The 24934-nt window shown below is 44.2% G+C and overlaps 3 protein-coding genes across 6 annotated transcripts in view; 2 read left to right on the forward strand and 1 right to left on the reverse strand.

Moving 5' to 3' along the window:
- The window catches only part of LOC310874924 (ATP-citrate synthase), a 32882-nt gene extending 17729 nt beyond the window's left edge, over positions 1–15153 (forward strand). The window contains exons 12-30 of one of the 4 annotated variants that reach the window (XM_083787851.1): positions 786–940; positions 2024–2117; positions 2350–2406; positions 5447–5476; positions 6649–6790; positions 6905–7073; positions 7383–7487; positions 8072–8268; positions 8801–8882; positions 8994–9104; positions 9511–9638; positions 10067–10160; positions 10490–10644; positions 11576–11726; positions 12353–12496; positions 12755–12868; positions 13537–13619; positions 14129–14205; positions 14833–15153. In XM_083787851.1, the coding sequence (XP_083643977.1) occupies positions 786–940; positions 2024–2117; positions 2350–2406; positions 5447–5476; positions 6649–6790; positions 6905–7073; positions 7383–7487; positions 8072–8268; positions 8801–8882; positions 8994–9104; positions 9511–9638; positions 10067–10160; positions 10490–10644; positions 11576–11726; positions 12353–12496; positions 12755–12868; positions 13537–13619; positions 14129–14205; positions 14833–14927 (2183 nt within the window). In that variant the 3' untranslated portion in view covers positions 14928–15153. The remainder of the gene's footprint in view (positions 1–785; positions 941–2023; positions 2118–2349; positions 2407–5446; positions 5477–6648; positions 6791–6904; positions 7074–7382; positions 7488–8071; positions 8269–8800; positions 8883–8993; positions 9105–9510; positions 9639–10066; positions 10161–10489; positions 10645–11575; positions 11727–12352; positions 12497–12754; positions 12869–13536; positions 13620–14128; positions 14206–14832) is intronic. The other 3 variants (XM_083787852.1, XM_083787853.1, XM_083787854.1) reach the window with 3 other exon arrangements.
- A 5027-nt stretch (positions 15154–20180) lies between these two features.
- Positions 20181–21440, reverse strand: LOC310874692 (sphingomyelin synthase-related protein 1-like; the record flags this gene model as incomplete). The annotated part of the gene is made up of 1 exon (XM_083787553.1): positions 20181–21440. One exon carries the CDS (start codon positions 21438–21440, stop codon positions 20181–20183), a length of 1260 nt encoding a protein of 419 aa, XP_083643679.1.
- Positions 21441–21880: 440 nt separating this feature from the next.
- LOC310874693 (2',5'-phosphodiesterase 12-like) lies at positions 21881–23527 on the forward strand (the record flags this gene model as incomplete). The annotated part of the gene is made up of 1 exon (XM_083787554.1): positions 21881–23527. One exon carries the CDS (start codon positions 21881–21883, stop codon positions 23525–23527), a length of 1647 nt encoding a protein of 548 aa, XP_083643680.1.
- Between the last annotated feature and the right edge of the window lie 1407 nt (positions 23528–24934).

The following is a 24934-nucleotide window of genomic DNA, read 5'->3' on the forward strand; positions in this document are numbered from 1 at the left end:
GATGGGCCATTTTCTCTGAAAGGAATTTGCTATAAGGCGGGAAAAGGAGGTCAAGTATACTCCTGGCGACCCCGTTTAAGTATACAGGGTTTAAACCTCTGGCGTTTTATAATGCAATTTTAATGGGTTTTGCTTTTTTATGTAAAGAAATAAATGAGCTCTCTTGTTAAAGTGGGAATGAATGACATTAAGATTTAGATTTCTGTTCAAATTTGCTTAGTTACATGACTTTGTTTCAAGATGTTGATGATGGCTAAGTAGTCCATACAGTATGACTTCACAATGCTTCTTTCATTCCTACAATGTTCATTTTGGAATTCAGTGCATTTCAACAATGTGAACCATACAGCAGACTGTTTTGTCTTCCTTGTTGTGTTGTGGATGACGTTGACATATAGACGTCCCATAGAGGCCACTGGATCATACCTCAACATTTTTTGCCACCATATTTTGGCAGGGGTGGAAACATTTCTGTTGTATTATTGTAGTAGTGTCTACATAGGATAAGGTGTTATGGTATTCCATTTTTAATTCAACCAATATCTTATAATATAACCAACAAAATAAAACCACAGCGAGTTATGATGGTTTTGATAGTAAATAGATATACCTGTACGGGGGGGATTGGGGAATACATGCATTAGGAACCATGGCTTGCCCATGCCATTATGTCAGCTGCGTTGATGCATATCTCCAATGACAGAAGCGTGCTGATGCGATTACCCACGTTTATATGCCGTGTCTATGAGGTCGCTCTCTCACTGATCGTTCTTCCCACTCTGCAGGAAAAACCACGGGCATCCCTATCCACGTGTTCGGTACGGAAACCCACATGACGGCAATTGTGGGCATGGCCATGGGCCACAGGCCCATACCTAACCAACCCCCCATGGACGCACACACCGCTAACTTCCTCCTGAACGCCAGTAACAATGCTATGGTAATGTCAATGCTACGGTGTCTTCAAATAATAATAATGTGTGGTGTATTCAAATACTGTGACTGACCACACAATTTCACAGGCCTTACCACTTTCACAGTAAAATCCTGTGTGCAAAATTTGCATTTGCACACTTGAGTTACATTAACACACCAAACGCCCGGGGTTATTTAATCCATTAAATCAGAGTGCCCAGCGATTTATAGCAGCGGAGCACATTTAGCGACGGACCAGCCGCTATCCCGGATGTAGCTGAAGTAGCTTGATGTAGCCAAAACACCCCCGACAACAACGGGAGGTATATTCTAACGGGACCGTGATGGGCCGTCTAACACATCATCTTTGCTTAGAATTGGACTGAATGATTTAGATCAAGAGTTATTCACGTTTTAAGATTTTCTGTCTCATCGGCTAAAATGGAACATTTTCGATGGAAGTCCCACCGTGAAATAACATCGAATGTTGCACAACAGACGCTCCCAGCCTGTGGAGCAATGCGATCGGTTTTGATATCAATAAATCTCCGTCCTTTTATCAATCACCGTCCTGAGTGCTGGGCGTTACTACCGGTAATTGATTGAATGGAGAACTCCGTCCTTGCCGCTCGGGGTGTTAACACTCTTCAAGTTCTGAGTGTGTGTGTGTGTGTGTGGTCCATTAGTATTGTTGTGTATGTTAAAAGGATATTCTTTTGTCCCTGGCTGGCTGGCGGCCTGGGTCTGTCTGTCCGAGCCTGAAAATAGCGTCACTGTCACAGCCCTAATGAGAACATCCTGTGCTCCCTTCATATTAGGTCACGTTGACACATGTTTCTATTTTTGCCATTAATAATAACGCATGACACATTCTCAAACGATAAAGGCTGTTTCTTTTGTCTGTCTTATGCTGTATAACCCCAGAACCGATCAGATGGGGATGCTAAAAATGTATTTAGTTAAATGAGCTAAAAGGCTCATTAGTTCAGGTAAAGTACTTAACATATGGTAGCTACTGTACATTGAACATGTAGTTGATAAAACTGTCTCTCTCTCTCTCTCCTTCCTTCTGTCCACATCTTTCTCTCTCCCTCATCTTCTCTCTCAGACTCCTGCTCCTACCAGAACAGCATCATTTTCTGAACCTAGAGCAGTCAATGACGTCACTCCGCCCAAGAAGTGTAAAGCAGGCGTCCCACCAGGTAAACATCGCTGCCTCCTCCATCACTCTCTGCTCATCCTTTCGTTCCTGTTGTCCTTCTCCTTGTATTCTTTCTTTACCTCCCCTGTCGTTTCTGTCGCTGCTCTCTCTGCCCCACTCCCTCCTGCCCCACTCCCTCCTGCCCTCATTTCGCTATGCACTTGCACCCCCTCCTTCCCGACTCTCGTTTTTATTTATTTATTCATGTATTTATTTTTCTCACACCTCCAAAGATTCTCTACATTCTATACTGTGGCCCCTGAAGAATGTGGTCACAGGGAACTATGCAGGTAAGTCGGAGGGTGTGTTGTGGTCACACCTGCACTGTAGATCCCTGTGCCTTCACCCCTGTTGTCCTGATTGGCTTTGCCCTTCCTCACTGCCCCCATATGAGCTACACAGTCAAATGCTGGATTAATGTAAATGTAAGAGTGTTCTAAGCAAACAAACCTTTATGGGTCCCTCCATTTGCTTACATTTTTGTTCACTCAATGTATAAATGAACACTGTGGACTTTACTGTGAAGAATGGGGTCTGCGTGTTTGTGTTTGTGCATTGCGGGGAAGCTTGCAAAATTTGCATCTCTGCATCATCTTACCAGTACCAATTTGTAAAAAAGAATTCAACCAGGGTCATATTTTCCTTGAGAAATATCTTCTTTCAGTGTAGAATGCACACACGGTGGTTAATTGCAAACTTTATCCTTTTAATGTCAGATCATAACTTAAAATCTGACGAATTGAGACGATTTCACATTTAGAGGTTTACTTAAGATGTTTGTGTGATTGAGATGTCAAAATCCTTTAAGGCTCACCTAGATTGAGCCCTGTTGTATTAGACGGCTGCACTGAGGTGGTTGACAATGTATGTCAAGCTTTACACTAAAAGAAGTGTCGCTGTTTATCATAACGGCTTGAAGGAAACGTACCTGGTTGAAAAAGAAAAGTACACTGGAAAAAATTCATTGTCAACAGCCTTCATGTCATAACCTTTTAATATCAGAGACGTGACATGGTTGTCAACTGTAGCTGTTTGTCGCATTATGGTTTTTATGATTCAATTTTGTTTTATTAGGATGCTCTTGTCCAGAGCAACTACATTACTCTACAAGATCAGACAGAGTACATGGCATGGAGCCCAGTCAACAGATTAAATGGCATGAAGCCCAGTCAAATAACAGAAGGGTAAATGGTTGCATAAGTAGACTGCAAAGAAACAAATGTGGTGCTTCAAGTTAACAAATAACTTCAAATAACACAAGTGAATAAGTAACAAGATGCATACAAGGAGTGAGTAGTGCTAGGGGATGAGGTGGAGTCTGAAAAGGTGAGGGGTTTCTTTTGCAGTGGAAAATGGGGAGTGAATCTGCAGTGCTGACTGAGCCAGGAGGGTGTCATAAGCTAAATTCCAATACCGCAACTTTCACACTCGCTCACTCTCCTCGCGTCCTCCACTTGCTCCTCGGCTCCGTCCCCAGCGAGGAGGAGAGGAGGAGGAGGAGGAGGAGGAGGAGGAGGAGAGGATTCGATGCGAGGACAGAGTGGTGGTCGAATTTTCCTCTAGAATCGGAATGTACTACGCTGTCATTTCAAAGCGACGACACATTCCGAGATCACTAATGACGTGTATCAATTCAATTCAATTCAAAGGGCTTTATTGGCATGGGAAAACATACGTTAACATTGCCAAAGCAAAAGTGGTGGAACAATACATATACATATAAAACACCCCCTCCTCCGACAGTCAGTCCTCCTCCGCGGTCTTTGCAAATAACGGACACTATAACAGGAATTGGGTATAGTCTCTCTGACTTACATATTCAGTTCAGTCCACATATAAATAAATACATTTTTGTCACCCATTCATAGCAGTCTGTGCATTCAGGCATGCACAGAGATAAATTAACTATAGCTTTTGAGGTGCGCACAATATAGCCGCCGCCGGCCTAATTTATATATCCTACTTTTATTATATATTATAATAATATATTATATTATATATTATATATATATATTATTATATCACACAACGCAATAAAGCCAGTGGCTAGATAGGCTACTTTATCATTCTGAAGCTCTATTCATTCAGCGAAAATGTCTCTTCAACAAACAGTTGAACAGTGCGTGCATGTGTGTGTTGGCCGTTGGGTCAGCGACTTCAGCCAGTCAGCCGGCTGGCAGCTAGTGGATGGGGGGGGGGGGCATAGTATCGGGTTTCAACCAGTGTTTTTGTGCCACATGTGGAGGAGGCGGACTTATGTCACTGGAGAAGGAAAAAAACAAATACACGTGATGTGGAAATCGCGAGGAGACAAAATACCCCACCGAGCCTGCACCTGATGTATACTCGCTCTATGCGGTCTCGGAGAGCCCACTCTCACTCTCACTTTAACAAATGGAACGTTAACCATTTCCGGGTCACGCTGGAATGACCCCGAGTGACCGAGTGGGAGTGAGCGAGTGTCTGAGATTTTGGGTATTGGAATTTAGCTATAGGGAAGAGAAGAGACTAGGATGTGTGCAGCGTTGGCCAAGGACTGTATAAAGAGGACAGGAAGCGAAGACCGTAAGGGCGCCGCCATGTTGCTCACATGGTGCTCCATGGAAGGAAAGAAACATGCGCAATGGGCTTTATGCAGCCAACACTTCCGCGTTCAGCTTCCTTGGTCTGCAACTGCGCATGTTTCTTTCCTTCCATGGAGCACCATGTGAGCGCCCGTACGGTCTTCGCTTCTTGTCCTCTTTAGACAGTCCTTGGCGTTGGCCAGGATGTCATAGGGAAGCTGATGGGTCATCTAGTGAAGGTACAGAAGTGCCATGCCCTTGTTGATTCCTTTGTGGTCAGGCTCATCGGTTTAAACCGTGACATGAAGGTTGCTAACGATAATTTTCCGGTTGTCAATGAATTGAGGATTGCTCTGATGGTTTCATGACATGCTGTGTATAAAATATTTCACACATTATCACGATCTCAGTACGTCATTCTCAGTACACCTTAGGCCTGAATTCAATGCTCTCTCTAAAAGTATATCTAATGTATCAGATAACGGATGATGTTACTACTGCTTTGGTTAGTCCGCTAGACATAGAGTTAAGAATGCTGTCGTTGCTTTTGCCATTGTTGTGGAATTCATATTCCATATTGCACTGATAAGCGCTTATGCATACAAGGTTGCTTAATGCATTTTTATTTGCTTCCAGTGAACTTACGTATTGATGGCAGACTATTAGATTGCACACAGATCAATGAATACATTAAAGTCTTATTTTTTTGCTTTTGTGTTTGACTATTCTTTTGTCATGTTTGTGTTTCCATCCTGCGGGGTCGCAGAAGCACAAACGTCGGCAGGCCACAGTGGAGGTAGGGAAGGGTGTGATGGACCTGCTCTGCTCCCCTCTCCCTTTGTTTGTGTCTGCTGCTTTGATGTGACTCACCTGCACAGAGCTCTGGTGGGGGGAAAAAAACACATGCCTGGGACAGAAAGATTTCACTGTACGATCAAACGCTATGCAGTGCTTTCATCTCCCAAGACATTAGCTGATTTGTGTGATGTGTGTCTCAAAGAATTGCAATCATCCAGCCACTTGGGTGGTTCTAATGCTGCTTAATTAAAGGACATGTTTGTACAATCACTGTTCTTTATCATTCTGCTTGGTGTGATGCCTGCAACGTACTGCTTTGGAATGTAGTTGACTGTTTAATCTTTTAAACTCTTTAACCCATTTTTGGCGGGAACCCCTTTTGGTGTTTGAAGCATTATGTTATACTTTAACTATTGAAAAATAGTTGTGCCGCGCTACGAGCTTGTAGGTCTGCTATTTTTGAAAATCGTGACAATATAGCCCGAATGTTTGAATATATATTCTTTCAGAGCGTTCGTTTTTGGCTCAAATCTTTGCATCTGGGTGGTCCCTGGACCCTGGTACAACATATTTTCTTATGGGGGTCTGCAGCCAATTACATATTATTCTAGGGGTCCTTGACATTACATAGTTTGAGAACCACTGGGGTTTTTCAGAAAACTGTCAGGATTTAGAAGACATTTGTAGAATCGTTCAAATTCTAGGTCAAAATGGGTTAAGGTGCTTCCCATAGTTTAGGTGGCAGCTTTGACATTTGCTTCTGATATTGGGAACACAGATCTGATCTTTAGGAGCACAGGGCTGGGAGTCATTTAGATTAAAATCCCTATGCAAGTGAATGCCAAGGGGAAAAACTACCTTCGTTACTCAGAAAGCACATTGTAATATACTAATTTTTACGTTTGAAGTCAACATGTCACTTGCTCTGTCCATCCACTGCCAGTGTGATTTCCATTTGTTTAACAGTGTGGGGACCCACCTCTTCCTCAGTGTTGTTGCTTTAATGGTGCCCTGTGTGTCTACCATGTGAATCCTGTGTAATCCCTCCACCTCCTGCTTGTCACCGCCTTTATTCCTGCTGCGACACTAAGCCGTTCCTCTCGTTTTTGTTTTTTGTGCTTTCTCCTCCTTCCTCATCTGCCGAACTGTGTCGTACCACCTCACCCACAGCCAAAGCCACCACGCTCTTCAGCAGAAACACCAAGTCCATCGTGTGGGGCATGCAGACGCGTGCTGTGCAGGGCATGATGGACTTCGACTACGTGTGCTCCCGTGACGAACCCTCGGTGGCTGCGATGGTGTACCCGTTCACGTAGGTTCCAACCAACGAGTCCTCGACTAGGCAGACAAGAGGTCGGGGAAAAAAAATATTTTCCATTTGCCCTTTTGGTTGTCGGCAAACCTCTTCCCTGTGTGTCTCCTTTAGTGGGGACCATAAGCAGAAGTTCTACTGGGGCCACAAGGAAATCCTGGTCCCGGTCTACAAGTGCATGGCCGACGCCATGAAGAAGCACCCTGAGGTGGACGTGGTTATTAGCTTCGCCTCGTTGCGCTCTGCCTTTGACAGCACCATGGAAACCATGCAGTACCCACAGGTACATGCATATTATGCATATTATGTTCCATGATTTAGGTTTGTTTTTATTTTATTGGAGCTTTCGAGTGTTTAAAAAAGAAAATGTATACCATGTACCTAACAAGTGCATTTTAAGGATTCGTTTCCTTAACAATTCCTACTTAACTACTGTAAATATATAGCTTTTCACTTCAGTTCCGGATCTAACATTAAAAACTTGGACCCATTTGGACCCCAACCCACAAGTAGATTTACCTGCCCAATGTAAAGTTCTGGCAATCAGCTCTACTAGTCCCTTATCGTCTTACTGTCTTATCTGTGTGTTCAGATCCACACCATCGCCATCATCGCTGAGGGAATTCCCGAAGCCCAGACCAGGAAGATGATCAAGTTGGCTGATCAGAAGGGCGTCACCATCATCGGGCCCGCCACGGTAACTGCTTTATATCCTACAGTATAACACCACACACACACACTTCATAGCACAACAGAGGTGTCTATTTTAGGCATGCCATTCTTGGCAAAAGGCTTCAAAACCTTCAAAAAAAGAGTTGATCTACAAGCTCACAATACGTTGCAGGGGTGTGAGCTTGTTGATCGGCCATTTTAACCATTTGTTTTCTCGACATTGTGCAAGTGCTTAATCGTTTTGTTGATATAAAAAAGAAATTGCATAAATAAATGTGTCTCAGTTAGATTCATAAAAAAAGGTGGATGAGAAATGTTTTATAGTTGCAGCCCTAAATGTGTTGTATGTTTATTGTTTACCAAATGTCTTATTTCTTATTTTCAAATGGCTGAAAATTTATATACCGGTAAATCTTTTAACTTGAAATGGGACATTCTGCACAATGAGTACTTTCAACTTTTGTTGCTTTAATACATTTTGATGCCAATACTTTTGTATCTCAAGGAAACTTTTGAATACCAGACTTTTCCTCATATCAGAGTAGTTCTACAATGCAGTATTGATATGTTTTTACTTAAGTACCTTTTCCACCACTGCGTGTCCGCCAGGTGGGAGGCATTAAACCTGGCTGCTTTAAGATCGGCAACACGGGCGGCATGCTGGACAACATCCTGGCGTCCAAGCTGTACCGGCCCGGCAGCGTGGCCTACGTGTCCCGCTCTGGAGGCATGTCCAACGAGCTCAACAACATCATCTCGCGCACCACCGACGGCGTCTACGAAGGAGTGGCCATCGGAGGCGATAGGTATGGATCTGAGCCACGTGAGCGGGGGTCACCAATATGTCGGTACACTGACAAAATTAGTCCATGGCAAAGACTTGGTCATGTCCGTGGCAACATTTTAGATTGTGTGTTTTATACACCCTTATGATCTTATTTTGATCATAAGACCAAATTACTGTATGTGAATCTCCAGGTTTTCTTCAGAATATGTATGGTAGTTATTTATTATGGCACATTAGGAGTCCAACTAGTACTAGTGGTTCTCAAATGTAACTACCGAGTGTTCAAATGGAACCATGGTTCAAATGGTTTGGTTCCATTTGAACGCTCTCAGAGTTACAGACCTGTTATTCAGGGCTATCTATTTGTGTTTCTGGTACTTTTATTGTCTACTCATTTTGTATGTTCGTGGCAAAAACTATGTTGACAAAAATGTCCACAAGCCAACATGGCGATGACCCCTGCATGTGAACATAATGGTTTCTGCCAGACGGCGACTATTAGCAGATGTTGTGATTCCTCTCTAAGCCCGTCTGTTGTTTGGACTCTGCAGGTATCCGGGCTCCACCTTCATGGACCACGTCATTCGCTACCAGGACACTCCGGGAGTGAAGATGATCATCATGCTGGGAGAGGTAGGGATGACGTTACATCCTTAAGTCACCTGTGCATTCAATTGACCTCGCTGTGTGAGAGGATGTTCTGTGTTTTGAGGTCTCTGACTCTGTCATCGTGTCGGCATTCAGATTGGCGGCATGGAGGAGTACAAGATTTGCCAGGGCATCAAAGAGGGCACGATCACCAAACCTGTGGTCTGCTGGTGCATAGGAACCTGTGCCACAATGTTCACTTCAGAGGTATGTTGCAGGGAGGGAAGGTGTGAAGAGGGGGATGGGGTTGCAGGGAGGGAAGGTGTGAAGAGGGGGATGGGGTTGCAGGGAGGGAAGGCGTGAGGAGGGCGGTGGGGTGTCTGTGAAAAGGGTCGCTTCAAAACCCAAAGGCCATTTTGATGGATACACACAGCTACGGGTGACTGTGAATTGAGGGTGTGACTTTTGTGCCAGAGTGGATATCTCCTGTAGAGGTAACTTCACGATGGCACACATAAATGCCTACATGAAATGCACCCTCAATGTAATTAATTACCGTAAACTGCGTTTACCTGTGGAAATTATACATTTTAGTGTTAAACACATGGGCGTAAGATTACAATTCCAGAACCTAACCTTGTCAAACCTTGTGGAACGATGGCGCCATCTGTAGGTCCAGTTTGGCCACGCAGGTGCCTGTGCAAACCAGGCCTCTGAAACAGCAGTGGCCAAGAACCAAGCCCTGAGGGATGCCGGGGCCTATGTACCAAAGAGCTTTGACGAGCTGGGCGACGTCATCAAGTGAGACATTTGACACGCAGTCACATCACATGATTATGTAGATATTTACTGTACATATCTTCCTTGTCGGCTAGAAACATTGTATGCCCAAAACGTTACTTGTGTCTTCAGTGTAGTTATTATTTAGTCACAAGCTCCTGTTAAATATTAATAAAACATTAAAAAAACCTGCAGACAGACTTTGCCACCTTCAACCTGGTGTCCGTCTTTTGGGCATGCCATATATACTGTAGCATAGAGCTGATCTACAAGCTCACAACGCAGTTCAGCTCACAACACACCGTGATGCATTATGAGCTTGTAGATCCTCTGTTTTTCAATACTAAAAAATGCATGGTTTCTGCCCGATAATGACGACTGACTTACTTGAGTGGGGCATGTCATTGAGTGGGGCATGTCATTGACACTGTACATGTGTGGTTGAACAGGACGGTGTATGACGAGCTGGTGGCCAATGGTACTATTGTTCCAGCTCAGGAGGTACCTCCCCCAACCGTTCCAATGGACTACTCCTGGGCTAGGGTAAGACATATACAGTACTATTGTAACTACATTTTTATACTGTCATAGTTGGGGAGGTCCTTGAAATGTAAGTCTCTCCACCTCTTCAGTATGACATGAAAGGGTTTATGACAAGTCTCTTGCTAAGTGACACTTAGGAATAGATGTGCTGACCGGGGTACAAACTGTGACCTTCTAATTACCTTACCACATCACCACCTCTCTACCAATTAACCTATGGCTGCTACTTTTGAAATATAAACTTTTTCTTTTTTTTAATTGTTGGAGCAGTATAAACATGGGCATAAAGTAAGTGTTATTAATATTGGCTTGTTATCCATGTTCCCCAGGAACTGGGTCTGATCCGCAAGCCAGCGTCCTTCATGACCAGCATCTGTGACGAGCGAGGCCAGGAGCTTATCTATGCCGGCATGCCCATCACTGAGGTCTTCAAAGAGGAGATGGGCCTCGGAGGAGTTCTGGGTCTGCTCTGGTTCCAGCGCAGGTGTGTACAACAATGTCGGTATCATGAAACGGTTAGTCATAAACTCTAGAAATGAGTCACTGTTGGGAATGGAAGTGAAACAGTTAGTCATAAACTCTATGGACATGAACATGGACTATGAACAGGCCAGTTTACATTATTTATTTGTGATGGGATGAAACTGATTACTTTGAATCATTGAAGACAGACACGCTAGATCATGCCACTTCAATTATCGACTGCAACATTCTAAAATGGTTCTGTGGCGTCGGCAGTCTTTGATCTGAACCGACCTTTAGGGAACTTGTAGGTTTAGTGACATATTGATACGGAACAGGTAGTCACACAAGCTACCTACATAGTTTGAGATAAACACTTAGCCGGACACCTGGAAGTAACCAGACACTTGGAAGAATAGTATAGAAGAGATAATACAAATGCCTATAATTGTATGTACACAAAATGTTTTCAATCGGCTATTTTTGGGCAAATGTTCTCCCCACAATTGGGACACTATGGTTCATGTGGTCAAGTCTGAAACTTGAACGTGCAAGTTTAGCTAAATCAAGCCTACTGTTGTATTCGCCTTCAGGATTCAAATAGTCCGAACTGTACTGCAGCAGCAGTAACATGTCTTTGTAGTTTATTATTTATCTCAGTGAGAAATGACTTAGACCATTGGTTCTCAAACCATATAAAATATATATATTTCAAGGACCCTTTTTGGTATGCATTACAACACGTACCCCATAATTGAGAGCGTACAAATGGAACCAAATGGTCCCGGAACCCATTTGTACACTCAGAGTTACAGCTATCAATCAATGTTGATGGGGACCCCCTGGAACACCCTCAAGGACCCCAGGGGGTCCCCAGATCCCACTTTGAAAACCACTGAGGTAGACTGTCTCTTCCCAGCCAACAGATGATAGTAAAAACTGTTCATTTCCAGGTTGCCTCGATACGCCTGCCAGTTTATTGAGATGTGTCTGATGGTGACCGCCGACCATGGGCCGGCTGTCTCCGGGGCGCACAACACCATCGTCTGCGCCCGCGCTGGCAAGGACCTCATCTCCAGCCTCACCTCAGGCCTGCTCACTATCGTAAGTGTTAACACACACACACACACACTACGTGTATGTGTGTTTCTTTGGAGTAGGGTGGTAGTGGTGCATGTCAGTGGTTGAAAGAGCAGTGTGAAGCACTCGGGTGGCGCCAGGAGTAAAGTACCTGCTCACCACAGCAATGTCTATGGGTTCGAATCCACCTGAACTGACAATAATCAAATAAATGTACTCTTCCTAATGCTCTAGCTAAAACATATTTAGCACTGGGGTGAAATCAGACCTCAACTGCTTCTGACATACATACTAGGGATTTGCCCATGCATCCAACAAGCCCAACCTAGTAGTCACTTTGAGTGGCACCGCTCGAAGCCACGGGTGAACGTATGTACTGTATGTCAGACACTAACTCTACCCCAAAACCTAACCCTATAACTGTTTTATGACAACGTCCAACTCATGTAAAATAATTATTACAACCCCACCCAGTAGGGGAGGGGTAAGAAAAGCCCTGCCTAGTAAGGGGGTGGATGATGGCGATAGGGCGAGGCTTCTCTCCCCATCCCCTCCCCATATTTCTGATAGAAGCAAGCAGTTGAGGGCTGATCTCACCCTTGTCTCACAATTTTCTTTTATATATATATTTTTAAATGTCCTTGTTTCAGGGGGATCGTTTCGGGGGTGCTCTAGACGCAGCAGCCAAGCAGTTCAGCAAGGCGTTTGACAGTGGGATGCTGCCAATGGAGTTTGTCAACAAGATGAAAAAAGACGGCAAGCTTATTATGGGCATCGGTCACAGAGTCAAGTCGGTGAGTGTTGATCAATATTCGCAAAATGAAATAAAAGTGCACAAACTACCCTCCACTGCTGCATAGCCTTTAAACGAAGAGGCAGAACATTTGATAATTTCTCACTACAGCAAGACATGGTCGAGTTTTTGCTTAGTTCGATGGCTTTGATTATTTGGTCAAAAAAGCAGCACAACTCCTAAAACAGGATTAGGAAGGTTGTGTTTAGTTTCCTGTGTGGTTCCGGTTCCGGGCTAATGTGTGGGGTTGTCTTTTCAGATCAACAACCCTGACATGCGAGTGCAGATTCTCAAGGACTTTGTGAAGCAGCATTTCCCTTCCACCCAGATGTTAGACTACGCTCTGGATGTGGAGAAGATCACAACCTCCAAGGTACAGTATCTCTACTGTCCCCTGCTGCCCCCTCCCTCGAGGACCGACGACAATAATGCTTTGGGTGTTACTCCGCTGAAATTAGGCTGGGTTGGGGGGAGGGGATGTCCTTCCGTCCGTCCGAGATCTTCTCCCACGCCACATGTCTTTTAGCAGCGACTCCTAATCTTTCGAGACTGCTTGTTGGTTTACACAATGTTCAAATGCTTCCACCTAACATTCTGTACATAGGCTTACACAATGTTCAAATGCTTCCACCTAGCATTCTGTACATTGGAAGTGCAGTAATTGAGTAGAAAATAAAGCGCATATCCTGCTTCCCCACTTCCGTTTGACCCCTTGTCACTTAAATATGTCCTGCTGTAAATGTAATTAGTTGTCCTAGTGCTTTGGATGCTTGAAGATACTTTAAGGTTATGAATACATGTATACCAGAATACATCAGTGTCTTTTAATATGCTTGAGACCCGGTGCTTGTGTCAACCGCATTAATTCAATAGTTAGAACTATACAAAAAGTTAGATTTTTTTCCTCTGTATCAGTACTTTGTGCGCACTGATTTCCCAATCGAGTGGCAAATTCTATATTTTAACCACGCGGTTCAACCTGGTGTCCCTATTTTGGCTTTGGAGTACCGATTTAAATGTTTCTCCCCCGTTTCTTTCCAGAAACCTAATCTGATCCTCAACGTAGACGGTTTTATCGGCGTGGCATTTGTGGACCTGCTCAGAACATGTGGTGGCTTCACACGGTAAGAACACTGGATTCAGCTCTGTGGTGACTTGACTTCACATTTATTGGGTAATCAAGGATGCACCGATGTCCAAACCGACTGACTGACTACATGTAAAATTGCTATCCATCCACTTTCACTGAACAAGACTTGGACCATTATTTTTGCAATGTCCCGCCCATAACTCTGTGTAGAGAGGCTGCCTGGTAATCAGAATTGGGGAAACCTTTTAGAATTTATATGGATCATTGAATTCATCCCCATTTATTGGGGGAAATTAATGTTACTTATTTGCATTTTAGATACCCAGTTTAGTTGACTTTGCTTATTTCAGCTGACAATAATGACATTTGTGGTCTCTGGATAACATTTACATTTTGGGGTGGGTGTGGATGGATCTTATTGGGTTTGTTTTAGCTGTGGAAATTTTCACAGGCCAGTATTGTATTTAGTTTATATTTCCCCAAATGGGGTATTGGTTCTCACATGAGTTTGGATGAATGATCAAAATGGGGTTTTTTTTCCAGGGATGAGGCAGATGAATTTGTGGAGATCGGTGCACTGAATGGGATCTTCGTCCTGGGCCGCAGTATGGGCTTTATTGGTGAGTGTAACTAACATCAACATGCGTCCTGGGTGATTATATTAGATTGTTTATATTGATAATTAGTTGATATACCATCAAAATAGCAGATCTACGATCTAGTTGGTGTCTTTGTATTTGTCCCACAAAATGCATTGTTTCCCGATGCTGGCGAACACAGGGTATTTAATTTCCCACTCTACATATAATATCCACACATGTAGAACAATGGGATCTACTGCAGGTTCCAAATCTTCCCTTTGATTGCTGGTGTAATCGTCTACATAATATCTAGAGAGGATCTATATTTATGACGGTTGTTAGTGAAGACGTTGGGGAAAGTAAACACGACTACCTCTCTCTAGAAAGATGGATGTCAATGTCGTAAAATGGTGCATTTATATAGCGCTTCTATCCAAAGTGCTTTACATGTGCATTACATACACACACACACACGCATTCATACACTGATGGTGGAGGAAACCATGCAAGGCACCAACCTGCACATCAGGAGCAATTAGTCTTGCTCAAGGACACTTCGACAGAGCCTGGTATCTACTGGAAACTTCCCATCCAGCCACTATAGCGGCAACTCTACCCCTGAGCCACTGGAAGATCTAACCGTCTAACTTGTGTTTCCTGCGGCAGGTCACTACCTGGACCAGAAGAGGCTGAAGCAGGGTTTGTACCGCCACCCCTGGGACGACATCTCCTACGTGCTTCCTGAACACATGTCCCAGTAATGGTGACCTCGTGCGGTGAAATGTCCCTCCACATGGTACCACCGCCCAAGAAATGCAAGGCTGCTGCGGTACCCTGCCGTTCATAGCACCGTTCACCGCAACAGCACCTGCTTTTGGGAAAAACTGTGCCGGATTGATCCTGGAAAGATTCTGGAAATGCCGTTTTGATCCAGATGAGCCTGAGTAGAAGGGGAGGGAGCACTGGTTTTTATGGGGGGGGGGGGGGGGGGGGAGGGGGGGAGAAATGGGAGCCGTTGTTTTTAGATTTTGTTTTTCAAAGACTATTTAAATAGACAAAGATGTAACTTATTACGTTGTGAACAAAGAACCAAATCAATGCAAACTGCAAGTTGAATTGGTACTTGGGAAGCAGGAAGCACAACCGATCTCTTATTCTGATTTATACTTCATCGTACAGTGGCGTCGCTCGCCGCAAATAGCCGATATATGATCTCACAAAGCGTTGCAACGGCATTGCCTTGTCACCTTGTAGATCTTCCATTTTCACACACTTGGTATGAGGTTAGAATTGGCTGCACAGCTTTGACCACGACCCCTGCGTTGTGGAATTTTATTAGTTAGCCTGAGGTAGTCGCTTTGTGGCGAAGATTTCTGCTCCTGTTCAAGCACAGCAATACTGTAAATTGTCGCTTCTTTTTTTAATAACATTTTTGCAAACGGTAACCCTTAGTTTAATATGTCTGAGCGTTTGGCCTGTTCTGGGCCTCTAGGACAGTGGTTCTCAATGTTTTCATGTTAAGGACCCCCAAATTAATATGCATTTGGTCAAGGACCTTCATCTGTTTTGCTATGGACACCCATACAATATTTGTTTTTAAAATGTTTTAAAAATATCCGAACATTTTTATGATTTTTTTGTTTTGAAAATGGCAAGTGGTTTGATACTATATTACCACATTTAGCTTGGGACCCCTGACCCCACTTTGTGAACCACTGCTTCTAATCTAGAACAGCGGTTCTTAAAGCCGTTTTTGAGGAAGCAACTCATATTTTCTACCTGGACCTTCTTCATGTTGAAGAACTTCACGCTTGTTCAGCTGGTTTGGTAGAACCACTCATATCGCACCTCATGTTTTTAAACTGAATGTACAAAGCCTGAATCTCACCTTTCCTAACCGTATTCGTTTAGATGGCAACTTCCTCTCTTGAGGCTTTCGAGTTGTTTGACTATCGGCTGAGAGGGAGATGACTGTAGATCTGTGTTAAGGTGCTTCACCTTCTCTTAAGCCTCCAGAAACAAGCTTTACTTTTGAATTTTACGTTTTAGTTTCACCATTTCTGTGGCTAGACTTTGAGAATGTGTAAGATTATTACCTACCTAGGCTATTCCCTACACAGTATAGATTATATTTAGTACAGAATTTAACAACTGCCGACAACAATGTTCTCATGTAGGGGTCCCTGGCACAATATTTTCAAATTAGGATCCGTGGCCTGAAATGTAACAATTTGGGGGTCCTTGGCATGGAAACGTTTGAGAACCATTGCTCTAGAAAGTGTGTCTGGGTATCATTTGAGGCCCACTTGGTATTGCACCTTAATATAACACTAGTGCACTAGAGCTATTTTAATCTGTCAAGTTGCTTCTCTAAACGATGTCCCTTTCAAGGGAAAAGAGGTCTGGTGGTCTATGACCTCCATAAGACTAACCAAAGTATGTTTTGCTTTAACTTTATATCTATGTAACTGATTTGACAAGATGGTCACTTGGTAGAAATTACACTGATTATCCAAATGCCATCGGTTTAAGGTTACACTTACACAAAAATGTAAGAATTGGGATATAACTACTTTTATTTTAAATGTTTCGCCTCACTGTGGCCCTCAGGTCTTTCACATTATAATTGATATTTTAAGTACAATTTAGACTGACTTGTTTTTGTTTTCTGGTCAAAAGGGTGTTAAATGGTTAAAATGCTTTATGAATGTGCCCTGTGAGTCTTAAACGCACTTTTTTTTTATTGCGAGGGACCATGAAGGCAGTTTGTTTTATTCGGTGAATGAAGTAACATTCTTGCACGTCGTACAGCTCTACATGTCTCATTCTGTAAACAACCTCTTTCTGTTAAGACTTGACCTCACCTCAAGAAGCTTTGTTACTGTCCAGTGTATGGCCTGCTACTGTACGTTTGTCCCTTGTTTTTGCTGTTTTTATTTAACTGTGAAATAAATGCTTTGTTTTCTTTTTTTTAATATATGCTGTTATATAGTAGCATAATAAAGAACCTCTTGTTAAACTTTTCATTCCGAATATTTTAATTCTAAATGTTACACTTGTTTCGTGTGTGTGGTAGGTTAGTTGTATGACATGTTGTACAACGAAGTATGACTGTTGTAGATGTGATGTCCTTCAGAAGTGAACAGTACATTGTATTGTGTGATGTCTGGGAAGATGGCAGGACACCACACGAATTGAAATACCTAAACTTGACAACTGGTACATTATCTAAATTAGAAGTAGAGTCTGAAGAAAGATCTGTGTCCAACTATGGTAATCCATTAAAAATGGAAAGATAAAGCGGTCTTAAACATGTTACATGTGAACTCAAAACTGAGAAAGTCAAAACCAGTCGTTTCTAAACTTCCCAGTTTCATCCCTGGCATAATGTCGAAGTGTCCTTCAGCAAGGCACTGACTGAGCCCTTCTCTGCTCTGGGGGAGAGGGAGTGTGTGATTGTAAAGCGCTTTGGATACAGACGTGTTCTTTGAAGGTAACTGCAAGTCTCATAGCAACATGGTTGAAACAATAAAGAACCAAACCAATATTGATATTTGGAATTGTTTGTTAGGCATTGTGAGCTAGATGAAGACAGATTAGCTAGATGGATGAATAACATCCATCTAGCTAATCTGGCTAACCTAACATGGACTTGTTGCATTTTGGATAGCCTCGGTACCCAGGCTTTTATTTTCGTTTGCATTTGGCTCACATTTTGGACAACTCAACCCAGACTTACTGTAGTTAATACTAAGTCAGTGTGAATACCAACTGCTGTGAATACTAAGTGTAATACTAAGTCAGTGAATACTATGATACTAAGTCAGTAAATACTAAGTGACTACTTTATCAGTGAATACGAAGTCAATTAATACTAAGTAAGTGAATACTAAGTCATGACCCCCACCAGAAAATCTCCTTTATTAATGTGGTAGCCATAACAGGGCGACTAGACTACATTGCCTGACTTTATTATTATTTAGAGTAACTGCAAAAGGTTTGCCTATTTATTAGTCCGCCCCTAGCCTGACCTAAGCAGAGACATTTCTGGCCTAGATGGGAGGGCCGCGGCTCAGAAAAACGCGCACCCTGATTGGATCTCATCGATCTGTCCGTCACCCCCGGCCCCTCCTCTCCCCCCTAGTGCAGCGCTACATCACATCATTTAGAGCGACGCCTACGCGGAAGGGTTGACTCCCACTTTTAGACTGGTTCAGCCCACGGCTTTTTCCAGGCTTTCATCTTTCGCGCAGACGAAATGAAAGCCTGGGTATCGAGGCTAGTCCGCCCCCTGTAACGATCAATACATCATCACCAGATATCATCATCATACTGTACTTTGCGAGCTACTCGAGCACATTATCACTTTTTTTTATCAATTTCCAAAAATTGGGAATTTTCTAGTTCATGAAGTGATAAATGCCTGGGTCAATGTTTCTCAACCTGAGTCTGGGCCCCACTTGGGGCATGGCAAAGATCACAGGGGGGCATGAGGCCATGACTGTTTGGAGGTAGTTCAACGTTTTAAACATGTTGCACAAGATCATAACTTTGATGTATATGGAAATCACAATTCACAATAATATAGCTTAAATAACCATGTTTAAACTAAAGTGGATCTTTGTTTCTCTCATGAATGAGAGACAGGCATGTCTGGACAGGATACATGGGCAGGAGGGATTTTTAGGGGCCCTAAAAGATGGCTTGCTGATAACAGCTGCAAGCAGCTACACCTATACTGTGCTCCTGTTGTCCTCCTGTTGACCACTACCATATAAGGGAACAATTTGGGAGTGGGGGTTTGGGAACCACCTTTTGCCATTTCCCTTTGATCTCTTTGTTCTGACCTGTATAAGACTCCACTGAAATGTCTGTAACTGTGTGTTAGGCCCACAAGCCGTGAGGCTGGCTGGGTGCATGCATGGGGCTCTAGCCCCTGCATGGCTGCGATGCTGTTTTTGTACACTGAGCTCTGATAATAAAATGGACTTGGAAACTTTCATTGGCCTGTCCGTCGTCAGACTCTTCTCTCTTAAGTTGCTAGGAAATATACATCAACTTGCTTTTGCCCACTGTCTGCCTGTATGTTCCCAATGTGATAATAGTCCAACTTGTTACAGTAGGGTGTGAGCTTCAGGGTATGGGGACATTAAATTGGGACTAACTATACCTTTGAGCGGAGCAGGCGCAGCCACTCCTATGCACATCTTTGTGTGTACTCTAGGTGTTTGAGCACGGAATGTGTTTGTAGTACAGGATGTGATGATTTAATTGGCTGATGTATGATGACATTGCCATCATCATCATGATGATGAAGGCACCGCTCACTTCACACGGAAAAATCAATAGCAAATGCCACTAAATTATGGTTTGGATTCGGTTCAGGCTATATTGGTCTACATACTGTCTCCTATTCTGTACTGTTAAGATGTTAAAAGTAACAATTATGAAGATTACTTTATACTAGAAGTCAAAATAAAATTCATAAGTCAAATTCTATGATGAATCATCATCGTCGTCAAATTAATACGGCAGAATAGAATCATAAAAAAAGAATTGTTGAGCACAAATGCAAAATAAAACAAAACATCATCAATGTTACATTTCAGTGTTTCATACATAAATTAAATTGTGTGGTGAACCTTCTACATTTTCTATAGTGGCTCACTACACTCTAAAGAATCAAGAAAACTGACAACCCCAAATATGAAAATATTGAACAGTTACATCACCATAGTGGTGAATAAAATAATTTAAAGGCAGGTGTGACTGATTTGTGTCTCTAACCAAGGGAAATTACATAAGCAGTTCTTATGCTACATAATATTAAGATGTCTCTGAAATTATGACAAATATGAACCATGGTGTAAAAAAAGCTATATTTTAATTACAATATCCTCCTAATAATATTATAATTATAACATGAATGAATAATATTTGCCTGGCTTGAATAATATAATCCTATAGCCTATATATATTCCTACTGCTGAGTCTTTTAACGCCTTTAAAGCCTTTCATCCAAACAGAGTCTTCAAATAGGCTGGCCTACTGAAGGGCCAATGGTACTCGTTGGGCACTGGTCTGTTAACATTGCATTCAAAGAAAGTGAACATGGGGAACCATATACGTGCTCGCCGGCTGTGCTGGACGGTGTGATAGTTGGCCAAGGTGTGGTAGTAGAGGAACAGACGCGTGGTGATGTAGAAGGCTATGGACACGTCAATAGAGTAGTGCTCATGAGCTGCCAGGATGAAAAAGATCCCGAACAGGTTCAACACCCAGGAGATGGTGTGGATCAGACCCCAGCTCCGTGGAGTGTACTCGGTGACAAAGAAGTTCAGCATGGTGAGGGCAACGGTGTGTCCACTGAACATGTAGTCCCCACAGGTTTGAACCCCTGTCAGGGACAGCCCGAACCCACTCCAGATCGCCATCGCTCTCTGGAGCTTTCCCCATGTGTCGCCGTAGATCTTGCTGGCACAGTCGAGATGTTGTCCAGGTACGGAGAGGGAAGTGACGAACATGGTGAAACAACGGAGAAGAAATACCGTTCCGATCAAAGAACACAGACGCCGAAACACAATTGATCGATGTTTGTGAAACAGCAGGATCAACATAAATATGTAACCTAGGATCAGGCCACAGGCCTCAGCGGCCGCAAAAGCCCAGGGGATTCTGGGAACTTTGTCCAGAAATATGTCTGGCAGTGGCGGGTACGTCCTCATGTCTGGGACACGTTCGTGCACGAGAACCGTGACAAAGGATGTGAATGCGAACACAAACGTGACATAGACATAGCTGATGGCCGTCTTCCACAGTTCTGGGTCCAGACGACGATCGGCGGCCATGTGCTGCCTGCACAACTTCCCGTTAAAGTAGCTGTGACAGCCCGCGTTGTCCGATCCATAACCCTGTCTGTCGCAGTTGCTCAGGCAGAGCTCAGGCCCTTTACAAAAGTGCTCAGCCCTGTTACACCGGCTGCATTCATGTCCCACTGACGATACTCTGGTGCTGAAACTCAGCTCCTCCACCTGGGCCTGGTTCTGCCTCTGGAGCCGCCCAAGGGCTGAGGTCAGCCTCTTGATGTCGCCCAGCACGCCAAGACACAGCGGGGGACCACGTAAGTCTGCTTCAGTCAGCGACAGCAGGCCGGTGCCATCCAGGCGGTGCGTTATACACAGGAGCTCCACATATTCCCTGAAGCCTTCTTCACTCAGCCATCTGGCCACTTGCTTACAGTCCCAGGTGCTGGCAGACACCTCCAGTGGAGCCATATTCCTAAGAGACCACTGTCACTCCTGGGACTGTGCTTGTTGGCTCTTTACGTGGACTCCAATTGTTGAATCCCTAACCAGAAACACACAAATCCTTTGTATATTTGTATGGATTGAGACCTAGTGCCCCTATCGGTGTGACTACTTGCATTCATGGTTCTTTACAGTTATTGTGTATATTCCTATACACAAAATATAATACAATATATACTATTGAGCTTATATTGAACTATGGGGTCATATGTCATAGATATGACTGATGTCATAGACTACAGAGCCCAGTTATGGAGTTCCACCCGTCCTGATAGAGATATGCATTCCATTACGTGCATAATTAATAGTATACTAGGGCTTTACTCTGACAGCTATCACGTCATTTCCAAATCTCTATCAAATAGAGCAGTTCTAGGTTGTGTGATGTCACTAATCAACAGTGTACGATGGAACAGGCTGTGGTCAGATATGTCTCCGGGGAGCCCAAACTCAGCATCTCATTCGACCTGGATGGCAGCAATAAACACATGCTTAGGGACCCAACCGAGGACCTGGGTAATGTCCTGACGAGGATATCCATCAGTGCTTCCAAAGGCCGCAATTGTTTGGCCAGAAAATCCAAGAGAAACAGAATTCAGCAGAAGCAGCCTACGAAACCTCCAGTGGTCAACCTGTTTTATAACAATGAGTTGGTGCCAGAGGGTGTGATAAATTCCCAAGCATGGCTGGACGGGGCGATGCTACATGTCGGAGAGGTCAAATATGCCATACAGCTAAATCCGCCAACTTTCACCACGGCGGTACTCCCGACATCTCTGCTGGCTGGATTCCCCGTCTGTCCTAAACTGGAGGTGGAGTTTGGCCGCCTGGAGGAGTGTGAGTTTACCTGGTACACAGCAGGAGGAGACAACAGCGGCAACATCTGGAGAGTGGCGGGACTGGAACGGGTATACATCCCTTCCAATCTGGACATCGGTTTGCGGCTGAGGCTCCTCTGCACCCCCAAAGATGGTGACAGGCGAGGGCAAGACACTGAGCTGATCTCCATAGTGACGGTGGATGCCGGTCCGGGGGTGTGCACCTTCGACAACCGTCACATGTACACTCTGAAAGGGCCAGAGGTGCGGGTGCTGAGGGTGGTGTCATACAACATACTCGCCGACATCTACACCCAGGCGGAGCCGTCTAAGACGCCATTGTATTCCTACTGTGCCCCCCATGCCCTGGAGGTCGACTACAGACAGAACCTCATCAGGAAAGAACTGGTAGGGTACAATGCTGATGTCATCTGTCTCCAGGAAGTAGACAAAAGGGTGTTCATTGACAGTCTGGCTCCGTCTCTTGATGCATTTGGTTTGGACGGGTTTTTCAAGGAAAAAGGGAAACAACATGAAGGCTTGTCTACATTCTACCGTAGGTCAAAGCTGAGGTTGTTGAGTAGGCATGACATCATCCTAAGTGCAGAAGTGCTGACCTCCGACCCTCTATACTCTGAACTGTTAAAGAAAATATCCACCAACCTCAAAAAAAGGATCCAAGACAAATCCACTGCTCTGCAGGTGAGCATGTTTGAAGTCTTGGAGGAACCTTCTAGAAGGATCTGTGTGGCCAACACCCATCTGTACTGGCACCCTAAAGGAGGGAACATCCGCTTGGTGCAGATTAGTGTTGCTCTGAGACACCTAAGCCATGTGATCAGCGAGGTGGCACCTGGCGCTGCACTGGTCTTCGCTGGAGACTTCAACTCCACCCCAAACTCAAGTCTGTTCAGGCTGTTGACCCAGAGAGTCATCCCACCTCCAGACAACCACCCGGACTGGAGGTCTGGAGGCTTGAAGGAGGCCTGTCCACCGACAGTGTCCCCGCCATTCCGCCCTCTCTCCAGTGCATGCGGAGAGCCGGCCTACACCAACTACATAGAAGGTTTCCACGGATGTCTGGACTACATCTTCACAGAGCCGGACAAGATGGAGGTGGAGCAGGTGATCCCCCTGCCGAGTCACAAGGAGGTGACGGCATACCAGGCTCTGCCCAGTGTAGCCCACCCCTCAGACCACATTGCACTGGTATGTGACCTCCGCTGGAAGCACTGAAGCACTGCTCCTCAAGGTCGGGTCCCGGGACCAAACAGGGTGCCCTAATTGACCCTTACATGCGTCTGTACTGTAGCTCTGACCCTTAAGGATAATTAACACTGAGGATTTTACACCGTAGACTGGGGTCCCAGAGATTAAGAAAGAGGGTTCCGTGGCTGAGGGTCTGAGTGTCAAAAATCACACCTGTGTGAACTGAGGGGGCTTTTATCGTTATACATCATCTCATGAACAAATAGGACATAAACATTTTTACACTCTCGGAATAGATGGTATGCGGATGCATAAGGTGAGTGGTAAAATAAGTTTAATGTTGTTTAATGTCGTTTAATGCAATCAGATAGGACTGTTTGGATTTGTATGGGCTGTGCAGAAAGTCGTTTTTTGCCACTCAGTAGGCGTTCCCGCATAACTTTCGGGTATTATGATGATGTCACAGTGCACACATACCCTCTATTACAGTCATGTAAGGGTAGGGGGGAGAGTGGCGGGACTGGAACGGGTATACATCCCTTCCAATCTGGACATCGGTTTGCGGCTGAGGCTCCTCTGCACCCCCAAAGATGGTGACAGGCGAGGGCAAGACACTGAGCTGATCTCCATAGCGATGGTGGATGCCGGTCCGGGGGTGTGCACCTTCGACAACCGTCACATGTACACTCTGAAAGGGCCAGAGGTGAGGGTAATGGCCGCTATCCCCTCCAACGTCTGGCTTTCACTCGTGACGTCCTGTAGCACAGTAGCAGCCATAGTCTATGGACTCTTGCACCTGTGATGTCATGTGGCAGACACAGTCGGCGCCCCTCACTTCACACAAGTGTGATTTTTGAGGGGCGCTAGCCCCTCCAATACATAGCTTTTGAAATTAAAACATATGGCAGCCAAGTCCATGAACTTTTAATGTTTGTTTAGAGCACTTTTAACAAAAATCGTTTGCCAGCCAAGTCTACGGTTGTTATTTGTAGGCTACTGACGTGACGACGTGAGACGTCATGTGGCCAATATGAATACATATTGTGACTTGTTGTGAAATTGTGATTTCGTGTTATGGAATAATAACACTGCGTTCATGTCTCGTACCATATGTGACAGTGAATCTGCAATGATTGATTGAAGTATTTATTAACAGTTTGCAGAATTACAGTACATTTCAAGCACAACTCAACAAGAGGGTCCACCTTGTTCAATTCATCATAACATTTAGAGACGTACAAATATATACTTCTATAGCCAAAGAACAGGAAATCATCATAAATCTTTAATTGTTGAATGAAAGTGACTCTGTCTCTGCCACATTATGTGCAGGCTTCTAAAAGTCTAAATTATGCTTAATTTCAACATTACCAGGCGCCCCTCCAGTGCCTCCACAGTCCACTCGAGTGTGATTTTTATTTTGGAGTGTCGCCT

The sequence above is a fragment of the Protomyctophum parallelum genome (assembly GCF_964188405.1).
Source record: "Protomyctophum parallelum genome assembly, chromosome: 17".
NCBI lineage: Eukaryota > Metazoa > Chordata > Actinopteri > Myctophiformes > Myctophidae > Protomyctophum > Protomyctophum parallelum.